The following is a 14,234-nucleotide window of genomic DNA, read 5'->3' on the forward strand; positions in this document are numbered from 1 at the left end:
CTTAATTTTTTTAAAAAGTCAAAATCGTTTTTAATAAGAGAGAGTAGATACATTAAGGGTTAATGATAAAATTAATCCATATATTTGTAAGCGAGTTTGATTTTACTTCTTCTGACGAAAAATAACGTTTAGTGAAGGTCAAAAACCACTCGTAATTGTAAAAAATAGCGTCACTAAACGTCATTTTTCTTAGAGTAACTAAAATCAAACTCATTTACAAACTCAGGGATTAATTTAATCATTAACTCATACATTAACTATTTTGAAAATAAACCAATCACTGTTTGAAAGTGTGTTTGAAATATGTGTTATTAGCACTATTTTTGTGGTATGATTAGGCTCCTCTAAATCATCACAATTATTGGTATGGTTAATTGAGGAATTAATTGCAAAGATTTCTCAATTAGTAGTTGTGATTTGATCACAATCTCAACCGTTAAATTTTCAATCAACGCTAATAACTTGTTTTACTTTTTAAAGTGATTCTCTCATTATGGAAGTTTTTTAGATTGATAATATTAAAATTTATAATACAAATATAAAATATTAGTATTAGTTTTTTTTAAATCAATATTAGTATTATTTGATTTAGAGAAACTTATTGGTTTGATTTCATAGTAACTTTTTTTTTGGATGATTTCGTAACTTTAAAAATAAAGATTGAAACTTTAGAATTTAAAAAGATTTTGATGTTTTTAATGGGAAAAAAAAGTTTTTGAATATGAATGTAAACCATCTATTTTTTATACAAAATGCTTAAAAGAAAAAATAAAAATAAAAGAAATACCACAAGCTAGCGCCTCAAAAAGAGAGTGCTCATATAATCTTCAGTAATAGCGAATCAACACTATAAGGGGGTGATTGTGGATCAGATGATGTTCGTGGTCCCTCTTTCGCTAAGGAGCCCACAACAGCATTGCCTTCGTGAAGAGTATGATGCGAAGTATCATCTGATTATATATGAGAAAAAATGTCAATTATGAGATCATTGAGAGGGTAGAGAGGTGATAGCTTCACTCTCCAATAAATCTCAAAAGAGTTGATTTGTTAAGAAAATCTTAATGTTCTAACATAGTTCTCAAATAACCTTTTAATGTTCTGACATATTTTCACATAACTACTTATGTTAAGTTTGATTTAAAGAAAATGAGATGGAAAAGAGAAGAGAAATAATTATCTTTTTTGGTTTAATGAGGGGATGAGAAATATGTGAAAATAAATTTACTTTTATATGGCTTATTGTAGGGTGAAAGTGCTTGATGAGTGAGTTTTGTTTGACATTTTTTAAACAATGGTTGGGCTTAAACCCATTAACTTTCAAAACCCTAATTATTACTGTTACTTCACATTGATAGTTTACATTGCGTTGCATCTACTCTTTCTTCTTCCCTTGGTTGGGTTTCTTCTCACCGTATTCTCTTCTTCTTCTTATGACTCCGGTTCTAGTCTTCTCGATCTAGATTTTTTTTCGAGACACGCAAACAATTGGCAAAATCGATACTAACTCATAAGTCTGACAAATGAGTCTATAAGCGAGTTGATGCGGTTTTGCAACTTAAACTCATAAACTCTGACAATTTTATGATTCAACTTTCAATTTTAACAAAACTTATCATAACTACATGACAAACAAAAGGACAAAGTGATTAAAAATTTTGGATGGACTAAAACTGGTGAAAAATACACGTGCTCACCATTTAGCAGACTAGGCACACTACACAAACGTAAGTAAAGTGAAATCATTTGCACTCTCTAGCCATGTAAGTAAAGTGAAATTACTTTAACTTATTTCAAATAAAAGTATTTTTAAGGGACCTACAAACATTTAGTTCATTGTTTTTTTTTTAAAGGACATTTAGTTCATTGTTTAATCACTGGACGGTAGACGTATATATGAATAATGATTTGTTGAGTGCTTTAGAGTCTTGTCATCATAATATGTGAGAATATGTTAATCCAAATCGTAATGGTAGAGGGGACGAGAGGCCACGTTCAAAACCTATTATTGTTCTCATCATCTCCTTGTAAATGCTCATGCGACAATGTGGAAAATAAAAATATCCAGGGACGGAGGGAGTGGGGTGACTCCCTCATGCTCCAGTCACCCCCAAGTTTGCAAATTTTATAACCAGTACTCATATAAAAATATTTTTTAGCACCACCCACTTTTATCCCGTAGGTAAAGTAGATTACTAGAAAACTTTTCTTTTCGAATAATGTTTCATTCACACCTTTTCTTGAGGTGGAGAGAGGTGGAATGAGGAGAGAGATGAGAAGAAAAGAAAAAGTATAAGAGAAAGTATGAGATGTGATTGATGATAAGAGATATATATCATTATTGTTTCTTTTCTTTTTTTCCTCCCAACTTCTATTCCACACCACACATTTCTCTTTCATTTATCATTTATCATTTCTCCTTCTTTCTTGGTGGCCCCAGTTTCATTTTTTTTTTTGTCTTTTACTTAGCTTACAGACAACACACACAAACAAATTAACTCTTTCTCTACCTATTTTCTTTCATTGCAAATTCGTTCATGGTGTTGGCTTTCTGCCCGTACTCATGGTTTCCTTTCCTCCTTTTTTGAATGGTGCACAAATCCTATCTTATGTCCACACTCTACAGGGTATCTAATTGTGGGGTCTGTTGTGTGGGGTTGGTTGTCCTTCTTATGACAGTGGCAATCGATCTCTTTGGTTTGAAGGTCTGTTGGGTGTAGCTTTGAAGGGTTGTGATTTTTTATTTTGTTGGACAAGGGGGTCTATTGCCTTGCTGCTGTCTCCTAGTCTTTTGATCAGTAGCTTGGTTCTATTTTATCAGTTCTTTCATCTAAATTGGCCTAGGTGCTGATGTTAGCTTTTATTTCCTTATAATTCTTACTTTTGTATTCGGGTTTAACACCCGTCTTACTTATTTGAATAAGTGGCCTACTTTTTCTACTACCTTTTGAGAGGGCACACACAACTAATGTTTTTTTGTCATCAAGTATGATTTTTTGTTCTTGTCAGAATGCTTATGAGCTGGTTAGTATTTATGGTACTCAAACTAATTATACATTTCTCATGCTTATAAAAAATTGCTAGATTTATATTATTGTTTACACATGCATGCTTTATGAGAAAAATTAAAATTTTCTTATAAATTACATTTCTTCAAATCTTTTTCACCCCCTTACGAGATTTCTGTCTCCGCCCCTGAAAATATCCATATTTCTCTGAATTGGTTTGTATCCAAGAATGGGAAGCCCATCTTAATTGCCAAAAATCTCGGTCCTTTCTTTTGTCAATTTGTGTGACCAACAACCTTCCATCTGTGCCAATATGCCAGAACTGGCAAGCATGCAGATGCAGGGGACAGCTATTGTGCATTTGCTGCAATTTTGTGTCGAGGTGTGTTGGTTAATTAATTGCAGGGCACTGAGAAAATGGGCAGGGTCAAGAGCTCAAAATGGAAAGCCTTATGTAGTAAGTTTTCCTTTTTTTTATGAATAGCCTCATCATAACACTGCTTTCTTCCTTAAACATTTTTAAAAACAAAAGAAGTCTGATATATTTTGTTAGCTTTCTTGGGATTTCTTGGCTTTTTCTTTCTCTTTTGGTGTTAAGCAGGTCTTTGCCACAAGACATCTTCAGCTTCCCAAAGTATACTCTTTTGAAACAAAGGGAAAGGGACCAATGGACCATACAAGGGGCTTCACCAATTTTTGATCCCTCCTGCAACTTTTCCTGATCCATGAGAAAAGAGCAGAGTTGACCATCTGAAAAGGCTTGGCCATTGCACCAACCTCCACGGTATCTCTCTCTTCCTCTCTCAGACTCCTTCTCTTTGGTTAATTCTTTGTGTGTTTATCAAGTTAGGTTAACTAGTATCTTGTGTCTGGGCCAAAAGGATAGGCCCAAAGTGTTTTAGTTGGTGGTGTGAATATATGCATTGTTTTTTACCAAAAATAATGTCATTGTTTAGTATGTACCTGATCATGTGCCCATAAAATGTGTGTATTTCTTTGGCCAAAGGCCAATACATAAGGGTTTAGCGAAGATTAGGAGGAAGCTCCTTACCCAGAAATGACTCTCAAATTTTGATCACTGGGTTAAGATCAATTTTATTATTTTTTAGGGTTTTAATTTTCCTAAATAAATTGGTGACAATCAACTTCATACCATACTCTACATTCTATATTAATTATTATTTATTATTTTGATTTTGATTTTTTTCATCATCTCGTCACGACTCTGATTGCGGTATTAATTATCTCAATTCGTGTTAATTGTGTTATAAAGGAGATTCGAAAAGTAAAAAATGACTTGAAATGCTAATTAACATGAAAACAAACATGTAACTTTTCAAGGTACAAATCACTACAAATAAAATTTGTTAAAAGAGGATGTTAGACATACTCTATTACTAGCAAACAAATTAAGTAGAGAAGATTATCTTACAGAGGTATACACAAACATATCTTATTAATCACATGAAACCTCTACTCGTAATCATCTTTTTTAAGTCGAGAGTTAAGCAGCGAGAACAAAATAAGGCCCAGAAACAAAGCTGCACCCCCTCCAACAACTATAGCTGCTAACCTTTCAGTGTTGTTGTTTCTGCTTGCCCCTGTACTTATGAATTTCGTGTATAATTAGTAAGTAATTAGAAAATATAATGTACATAATATGGCATATTTGAAATTTTAAAAGCTAATTGTGTAAATAAATTTACGCATTATTGAATCATACTTCACTATCTTACCACATATAATTAAATTAAAATACAAAATACAAAAAAATAAAATGAGAAAGATATATAAATGAATGTGTGGAAATAAATATTAAATTTTTTAATATATACTAATCAAATTTATTTAAAGATAATATGAAGACTATTTACAATGTGAAATGGTGGCCGAAGAAGATGAAATCATTATTGTGCTAACAATGTGGAACTGTTGCAATATATGAACATCAGATCATCCACAAATAATAATGATATCTCCAACCTTGTTTGATTTGGCATACAGAGCATGCCCATATGAACTTCAATGAAAACCATTGCTGATAAAATATGTGTCAGTGTGTACCTAGCTCTAAGCACTTGCTTCAATCCATACAACACTTTATTCAACTCGTAGACATTGTCATCCTTTTCTTGTTGTTGATAACCTAATGGTTGTTCTATGTAAAAAATCTTCAAGAACACCATTTAAGAAAATAGACTTAACATCTATTTGAAACATCTTCCATTGATTCTGTGTAGAAATTGAAAGAATCATGTGTATGGTCCAACATTTAGTATTAAATGTGGTGGCCAATCATTTGGTAAATGTGGTGATATCTTTTGCTTCTTTAATGACTGTTATCTTGCAATTAAATCGTGTTGAAAGAGCCCCAACAATTTTTTCCATGACTTTTTTTCTCCTTCACATCATCATCGTTGTTGTTCATTTCACTCACGAGTTAGTCCATTTGTGAAAAAAAACCACAAATGTTTTCATCTATTCCTTGCTCCATCAGCTCAGACTGATGTTTCTTAAAACCTGTAACCTCCTTCGTTTGACTGGATCGACACCTTGATACGACTAGAGCTAAATTTCCCAAGCTTCCTTTATTGTTTTGACATGGAATACTTTCTCTATAACGTGTAACTCCACAAATTGTGAACATGCTTCAGTTTCTTAAATTAGTTTATGAATAAGAATATATCTTATAGTAATAAACATTTAATTAAATTATTTATCCAAATGCACATATATCATTATATCTATTTTTTTTTTTCTTTTACAAGTGTTGACTTTATCAGGTTTCGATCTCGTGACTTCATCCATACAGAGGCATCTAACTTGCTTACCACTAGACCAACACTTTGTTAATACAATATGGCCCCGTTTGGGAAAATAGCTTAATTAAGCGCTTATGGTCATAAGCGCTTATGACATAAGTGCTTATTCATAAGCTATTTTTTAAAATTTATTGAAAATAAGTTATATATAGGCATAAACTTTTTTTTATAAGCTATCATGAGTATCTTATGAAAATAAGCTCAAAACAGCATAAGCTCTCTCAAACACTTACACATGCGTTTATGCTATCAGATAAACTCAAATAATCTCTTCAAAACGGGGTCATATATATGTGAATAACAACATGATCTAGCACAACTCCTCCATAATTGAACTTCTTAAGTATCTATTTCATGGTTTAATCTTGGACAATGTGTATGAAAAGTAATATGTTGGAACAAATCTACTCACTTAATATGATCTCTAAGCATGGATAAATAATAAATTAGTCTCGTGATTGCCTGTTGTGAAGATATTTTAGTGCAAAAAAAAAATGTATCTATTTGAATATATCGAAAAAAAATTAAACAATTAAGATACACGACTTTGGTTCTTGATTCAATATAAATTACCTGGGAGAGGGTTGCGAGGAAAGTCATCTGATCCTGGATGGTATTCATAGCTGATAAAACACTTGCCAAGATATATCTGCGCCGAGATCGAACCACTGCATTCTTCCTTAGCAACATGCACTGCATCGCTCACGCATTCACTACACTCACAATTTCCTGAATCACCTTCACACTGCCCCATCAATTTCACTGATCCATAACTCGTTGTGTAGTAGTATTCATCACTTTTCAGAATCCCAGTCTCCAGGATCACAAACGCTTCATCCATCAACTCTTTTAACCCCTCAATGGGCTCCCCACACTCCTTGTGAAGCAGAAGATTGCTACTGCTGATTTTAGATGGTTCAGTTTCAGTTTCCCCTGTTGGAACTACTTCCTCTGTTTCATATTGAATGTAGCAACCGTCAAGTTGAATTCTTGCTTGTATGGAGTTTTCGCACAAGGTGTTTGATATGTGAGGGAGTGAGTTTACGCAGCTGAAACAATCTTGTCTGGTCATGTCGTCTCTGCATTGGAAAAGACCTGAGATGATGGCTGTTTCATCGTTGATAGCTTCATTGGTTTTGAAGAATTTGTATTGGGAGGATTGTGCGATTAGTTGTTGGAACAGGGAGTTGAGTGTTTGAGAGTAATATTGAGATTGTGGATTGTGGAAGGTTTGGCTTGCACATGATTTGTACACTAATGTGCTGGAATCGGAAACGGGTTGAGAAGAAGGGAGGAACAGGAAGAGAGTGAAGCAGAGGAGGGTGGTGGAATGGGAAGCATCCATGTTTGGGAGATGAATTTTGGTTCAAGTTCAATACTATGGCATTTAATTTGGCTGGTTTAGTTTTTGAGACATTGATTGATTTGGAGAAAGCAAAGTTGGGTGTTACTTTTTGAAATGGTGGCAGGGGATTTTGGGAGTTGGGTTTTTGGTTTGCATTTTCATTCCTAATCCTATCTACCGAATGAAAAGCAGAGACTGAAATGAAACTTGCAACAAATATGTCAAATTACTAAACAAAAAGTAAAACAATGTTGCATATATCATTCTCTTTTAAACCTTTGCATTCTATCAAATGCCAGCTGATGTCAGGTTCCTAATTTAGTCAAACAAATTATTCCCTTTCTAATTTTGTGTCTAATGAGGAGGTAGTTGATCTTAGTTTACAATTTGATGATGACCAAGTGAAAGCATTGCTCCAATCAAATACAAAACCAATAAGCACAAGAGCCTATATACTCTAATAATCAATTTATATATAAATATAAGAGTAATGATAGGTAGACATCCGTACTTAGGGTCGACATTCAGTAAAAATACGCATTAGCGGTAACTTTTAACTTATGTTAATTATAAACCACTAATACATGTGTAGCTTTATGTCCATGTAACATTTCTGATATATTAATTCTCAAACTACATATTTAGATCCTCCTATCATCATCATTTTGTTTTTTAGTAAAAAAATTATGAAAAATTGTTTCCCTAGTTAGTTTTTCCCAACCCATCCAAAGGTACACCTCTCCATTAACTTCAACAAAATATGACATGGCCTATAACATACTAACAAATTTGCCTCAAGATCCACCATTCTTTTCCTCATGCATGAACACATGCACACGAGGCCATGACCCAAAAATAAAACATACCATCCTTCAACCTTCCAATATAATGAACCAAAATTAAGGACTAATTGGTTATTTGCATTCTTTTTGCATAGTGAGAAAGAAAGAGAGAGCTTTCACGGTGGTGGGCGAGTCACCGGAACTGCCTTACTCCGCCACCGTCATCACAATCAACCTCCATAAAACAAGCAATGTCAATACTTGCACCCCCATTCCAGCTCCTAGAAATCAACCTCTTATCGGCGCAAGACCTTGCGCCGGTTTCCAAATCCATCAAAGCCTACGCCGTCGCGTGGCTCAACCCGGAGCGGAAACTCACCACCCAAATCGACCCCGACGGCCATGACAACCCGACGTGGAACGAGAAATTCGTCTTCCGCGTCGACGACGACTTCCTCCAAGCCGACGACTCCGCCATCATGATCGAAATCTACGCCTCCGCGTGGCTCCGTGACGTCCTCGTCGGAACCGTCGCCGTCCGCCTCAGCAATATTCTCAACAACCGGAAATCGAAGGTCCGATTCGTCGCGCTGCAGGTCCGGCGACCCTCCGGCCGGCCGCAAGGGATCCTCAACATCGGCGTTAACCTTGTTGATGCCACGAAGAGGAGCATGCCGGCGTACTCCGAGCTCAGCTCCTCCGCCGTTGGGTATTGGGATATCATGGACCCGAAGAAACAGAAACAAATCGCGCAGAATCATCACGAAAATCAAACGATTCACGATCCCAATTCGAATTCGAAACCGGTGATGACGCTGCAACGATCGCAGAGCGAGAAGAATGAATCGACGATAACCGATTACAGTTACATTCCGAAGCAGAGCAACGGTTATAACCACCACGGTGGTGATTCGGAGATTGGGATTGGGGTGAGGAAAGGGGTTATCGTGAACGCGAATGGATCCCTCTGTTCCGACGTGGGGCCGTCGCCGTCGGTGGTGGCGGCGGCGATAGCGAAGGGGATTTATCCGCTGCCGGTGAATGCGCCGAGGAAGCCCGGGAACTTGGTTCTGGAGGGGTGGCCGGAGAAGGGGGATGAGGAGGTGAAGATGAAGAATAACATTGAACGGTGGCGGGCGGCGGAGGTGCCGGCGGTGTATGATCACATGGGGAAGAAGCAGCAGCTGAAGAAGGGGAAGGGGAAGGGGAAGAAAGGCGCGCACGGCAGAAGGCATAGCGGTGGTGGGTTGTTTTCTTGCTTTGGAACGGCGTTGGGGTGCGAGTTTTCAATTACTTGCGGCGGTCCTAACCGGCCGAAGAAGGGTCATGATGGTAGTGGTAGCAAGGCTCATCTTGCTAATGCTTCTGATATCACCTATGATGAATCCTCATATCTTTGAAAGCAAATTGAAAATGTGTGTTTGGAAATGGGGAACATAAAAGTGATTCTCAATGAAGCTAACTAGGAAGAAGTGATTCCAGGAGATTGTGAATTCAAACACAATGTGAGGGGAACAACATGCATGATTTTGTTGGCATGTGGGGATGGATATGATTATGAATGAGGCATTGTGATTGTGAGACAACAAGTGAAAAAGCAATGTATGTGTGGTACTTTGGTTGGGGGAACTTGATATGAGGTGCTGTAAATTGCAAATTTGCAATGGGGTTTCATACTCATAGATTGGAATTAGAATTAAATATTGATGATAGTAGTAGTGAGGAATGAAAACACATGTGCCTCCTTATGTGTCCTCTGATTGGTTTATTAATCTGTTTTTCTTTCTCAACTTCTTTATCTGATGATGATGAAGACAGCACTATGTAAATTGTAATTTGAATAATGGTTTAAGGAAAACTTTTGTTGCAATGGACTCGATTCTATCATGCTACAATTTGAGGTAGTTTGATCCAACATGTTTAGATTCACAAATTGGAAGAGCAAAATCTACTGGCAAAATAAGATTATGATGAGGTAAGGTGAATTCTGTGGTGCCTGTGGGAAAATGTGGGTGTGGTGCCTCTAAGAGGTATTTCAAATAAGAAAGTGACATATGGTCACTATTATATCCAATTTTTAATTTCCATCTATGTTTAACCTTTTTCCAATAATTCAAAAATATTTTTGATATTAATTTTGGGAAGGGTTTTTTAGCAATTGTTAGAAAGTTCTCTATAGTTAATATGGATTTTTACCATGAGCGAGATTTAGATTGAAGATTGAAATAGACATTGCTGGTTCATATTCTATTGATGTTGGTTCATCCTCAACACACCAGTAAACTCTAATCTCATACTTCTTCATCTTTGATTCTTCATCTTTCAGAGAGGTTAGCGCATAGAGAGAGAGACAGGCTCACTCTTCACTCTCCAAACAACACAGACAACCCAATGGCGATTTCGATTTAGACGATCAAGAGTGGGTGTGGGCTTGTTGTTTCTGCCTTTGTCTTTGCTAGCTACCAGAACCAAACCACCAAGCCAATAACTCAACGCAAGAAGGAAGTTGCAGAAATCCTCGTTGATATGCCAGATTTGATTTTGAAATTCAAGATTCTCTTTCACCTGGGGCTCCAAGAGGAGGAGATCTGCGATTGTCGTCTCTCCATCTCCTCCTCCTCGTCATCATCATCATCCTCTTCCTCCGCCGCCGCCGCCGTGCAAAGGAGAGGTTTCAAGCCCTGCAACCCCTTTATCCTTCTCTTCGTGAATCTGACGACAACATCAACAACAACCCCTCATTAGAGGAGACCCATAATCGCACAACACATGATATGAAAATGAACGAAACTAGATCAAAAATGCGTTTAAAAATCAAAACTTTATGATCATAGACCCAGTAATTTCTGAACACTGTTCCAAAAATTCAATCAAAATTCAAAACTTCAAGAAGATCATGATGCCATAACAAAAGGGGAACGAACCTTGATATCTTGAACCAAGGAAATTTTGTTGTTTCTGCCTCTGTCCTCCAATGGCGATTTTCATAAACCCTAATCTCATTCTAAGACATAAATTGTGGGCAACCAAGAGCTAAGACCAGTAATTGACTCATGAACACGATTCTCTCCCTCGACAACAGCCCCATGGCATCGGTTTTCGCGCCTCTCATGGTTGTGGCCGGCGTCTGGGGTGAATCAGGAAGTGGGGTTGTTCGGTGATGGTGAAGGGGAAGGGGATTTAGGGTTGAATCAGGAAGTGGGAAGAGGGTGCGAATGCGTGAGGGAGAGGGAGAGAAGGGAATCGAAGATGAAAGGTGTGAAGGAGAGGTTGTGAGCAACCATGGTTGTGGTTCTCGAAGTGCAGAGGAGAAGAGGAAGTTGCAGAGACGAGAGAGGAGAGAAGGGAAGCTAAGATGAAAGGTGTAAAAAATTACTTTGACTGTGGTAACTGATTTATTTAGGGACCATTTAGCAAATATATAAACTTTTGTTTTCTAAAACAATATTATTCAAAACTCATTTCAGGATAAATGGAAAAGACACCTCATTTAATACATGTTTTGTTGCTACTGGTCCAACTAGGCAGAGGCACCATACCTGCATCTGGGAGGAGGCACCACAGCAGGCACCATGAGGTAATTGTGTATGAACACTCATTGTCTCATTCTATTCCAGCTCACTAAGGTGTGTAGGGCAGGGCCTGAAGCTGAACATATGTCGAGCTTTTTCAGTCCATGTTTTTTTGTCAAAAGAGTCCATGCTTATGTTTTGCATTGTCTAAGATTGGGCTAAGCCCATCGAAAGGTTAGAAAGATGGTCCAGAATGTGTGAAAAACGCTCTGCTAGGGTTTCTTTGGATTTGAGTCGCCACCCCCTGGGGGCTTCTCCCCTTGGGGGTTCCCCTTTTTCCTCCACTAAGGAGGCCCTTTTTCCCCACATTAGGTGGGTTTCTCCCACATCAGGTGGGTTATCTTCCACTCTAGGTGGATATGTTACCCAATAAGTGGGTTCTTGTTTGTTTTTCTCTCTTGTGTTTGGTCTCTCCCCCTACTGTGGTTACACAGATCTGCTCCACCTAGTTGGTCTCTGAACTTCCTAGCCGTGCAGCCACCGCCGCGTTGCTGTGTCGCCGCCGCGCTCGCGTCATAACCACCACCACCTGCGACTTCTCCTGCTCCTGCGGCCTCTTCTGGTCTTCGTTACCGCCTCCACCAGCGTCACTTCTGCGGCCTCCGCGGTGTCCGCCAACCACCAACCGCTGCCTCCTTCATCTACATCGGTGCCCCATGGTCCTTTCATCCAGATCTAGTTTTTGCTTGCTTATTCCCCTGTTTTAGAGGTGTTTTGCACCTGGCCTTGTAGCAAAAAAGTGCAGACGGCAGAGCCGACAAGGTTAAGAGAAGCAGGTTCATTTTCACTTTGTTGAAGCAAATCAGGTTTGGATTGTGCTTTGGAGCACTGTTGTTTCCATCGCCGCCACCGAACCACCGTCTCACCTTCTCTCTTCTGTTGGGCTAAGGTTTGGAGACTGACTAGGGTGTTGTCATGGGCTCAGTGTTATGGGCTTGGTTTGCTTGGTTGTTCTTGCAAGTAGTTTTTTAATCTCCTTTAGTTCTAACTTAAGGAGTCATGGGCTCAAGTGTAAGAAATTGACTTGTTAGGCTATGTGCTTTGGCACATGTTTATCTGTATTATGCGGGCTTTACCCGATCAGTTGTACCACCCTCTTGGGTTATGGGTCTGGCCCATGTTATCAATGAATTGCTCACCTTTGACCAAAAAAAAAGAATGTGTGAACTTCAAAACCTAATGTTATCAAGGTATAATGTGGTTTTGGGAGGAAAACAATTTGACTCTAGGGCTATGAGAGAATTGGGATATGCACCTTTTCAAGGTATAATGTGGACCTTGTAATGACATTCCTCCTCCTCAAAAACCAAACACTACCTCTAGGCTCTAGCAATACATCATATTATTGTTATTGAGTTTGTCAGCAAGTGTCACTTTATATCTCATTTCAATTGTTCATAATTATTAAGATATTTAGTATAATTGGGACAGATAAATTAAACTATATAAAATTATTGCTGTTCCTAAAAGAAAGTTCTCCAATCTTCCTATTACCTTGCAATGATGCATGTTCAACTGTGCTATTACTCATTTTCAAATTTACCATGCATCAAAAAAGTACATACATCAATAAATACTACAGCTTACTAGTAACAATTTTACACAGAAAAGGCACTGTGTGTTTAGACCCCAAGTCTTCAAACCAATAAGTATCTATGTTACAAATGGTAATGGGTTTCTTCTGTTTGTGGAAAGGTGTTTTGTTTTTTTCAAAGATGTGTTTCCTCCTTTTTCTTTGTAGAGATACACAGGTCATAAGAGCCCCAGAGCTAAGCTGCAGCTCCCAGCCACTGAATCAGTCCCTTTCCTTCTCAATCTTGTGCTCTTCTACAGTTTAATTTTGGTCCCTCTTTTTATGTGTGACCTATTTGGTGCAATCTTTGGCTTTTAGTGCAGCCATGCTCCAAAACACAGGACTAGAGAAGAAATGAGAAGGCGTCTATTTATTGCGTATTTTTTTATTGCTCCATCCATTCCTTAACATTATTTCTTTATTTTGAACATTTTATTTTCCATTCACCTTTGAGTATTAATGGAAAATTGCATTCATATTATTGCACCGACCTACCTTCTATTTTGTAAAATGTACTAATCTATCCTCCTTCGTGAATCATCGATAATAGACGGGTGTTGGGTGCTATAATGATAAATCATATTGAAAGTTGATGCAATAATGTTAAACCTCAACGGAGATAAATGTAAAGTTCACAATAAAAAAGAGTGATTTGTGTGTTGTTAAATAATATAACAGATGTCAGCGCAGCAATGATAAACTTCACTGGAGGTGAATGTAATTTGTCCGAGTATTAATGATGTTTTACCAAATGTAGCATGATCTTAATAAAATCTCAATGGTGAAAGAAAAATTGAAGAGTTTCAAAATTAATAAGAGAGGAAAATCATATACAACACCGTGAAATATATATACATACGAGTCTCAAAATGAAGAGTTATCAAAGGCAAAGGCAAGGTGATTAAGCTTTTATTTAAGACTCACTTAGATGGTTGTTCTCAAAATTTTACCATCTAATTAAATGAATTTTGTTGTTAAAAAATAATAAACTCCTATACTTTCTAAAAATAAATAAACGACTGAAAAAAAAATAAATTCAGTGTACTCTAAAACAGAGCATAAAAAAATAAGAATGCTCAAAAAAGTTCACTCGTTTTGTCTTTTCTGACTGACATGACCTTACTAGTAATAATAT

At 37.4% G+C, this 14,234-nt stretch overlaps 2 protein-coding genes across 2 annotated transcripts; one reads left to right on the top strand and one right to left on the bottom strand.

Annotated features, from left to right (window-relative positions):
• Positions 1-3,934: 3,934 nt before the first annotated feature.
• On the bottom strand, positions 3,935-7,232 carry LOC130717817 (plasmodesmata-located protein 2-like). Its single transcript, XM_057568188.1, has 2 exons — positions 6,401-7,232; positions 3,935-4,606 (listed from the first exon to the last, which is right to left on the bottom strand). Exons 1-2 carry the CDS (start codon positions 7,170-7,172, stop codon positions 4,479-4,481), a joined length of 900 nt encoding a protein of 299 aa, XP_057424171.1. The 5' UTR covers positions 7,173-7,232; the 3' UTR covers positions 3,935-4,478.
• Positions 7,233-8,011: 779 nt separating this feature from the next.
• LOC130717816 (uncharacterized) lies at positions 8,012-9,824 on the top strand. The gene has a single exon (XM_057568187.1). It carries the CDS (start codon positions 8,206-8,208, stop codon positions 9,352-9,354), a length of 1,149 nt encoding a protein of 382 aa, XP_057424170.1. The 5' UTR covers positions 8,012-8,205; the 3' UTR covers positions 9,355-9,824.
• The last annotated feature ends 4,410 nt before the right edge of the window (positions 9,825-14,234 follow it).

Source organism: Lotus japonicus, chromosome 5, assembly GCF_012489685.1.
Source record: "Lotus japonicus ecotype B-129 chromosome 5, LjGifu_v1.2".
NCBI classification, from domain to species: Eukaryota; Viridiplantae; Streptophyta; class Magnoliopsida; order Fabales; family Fabaceae; genus Lotus; species Lotus japonicus.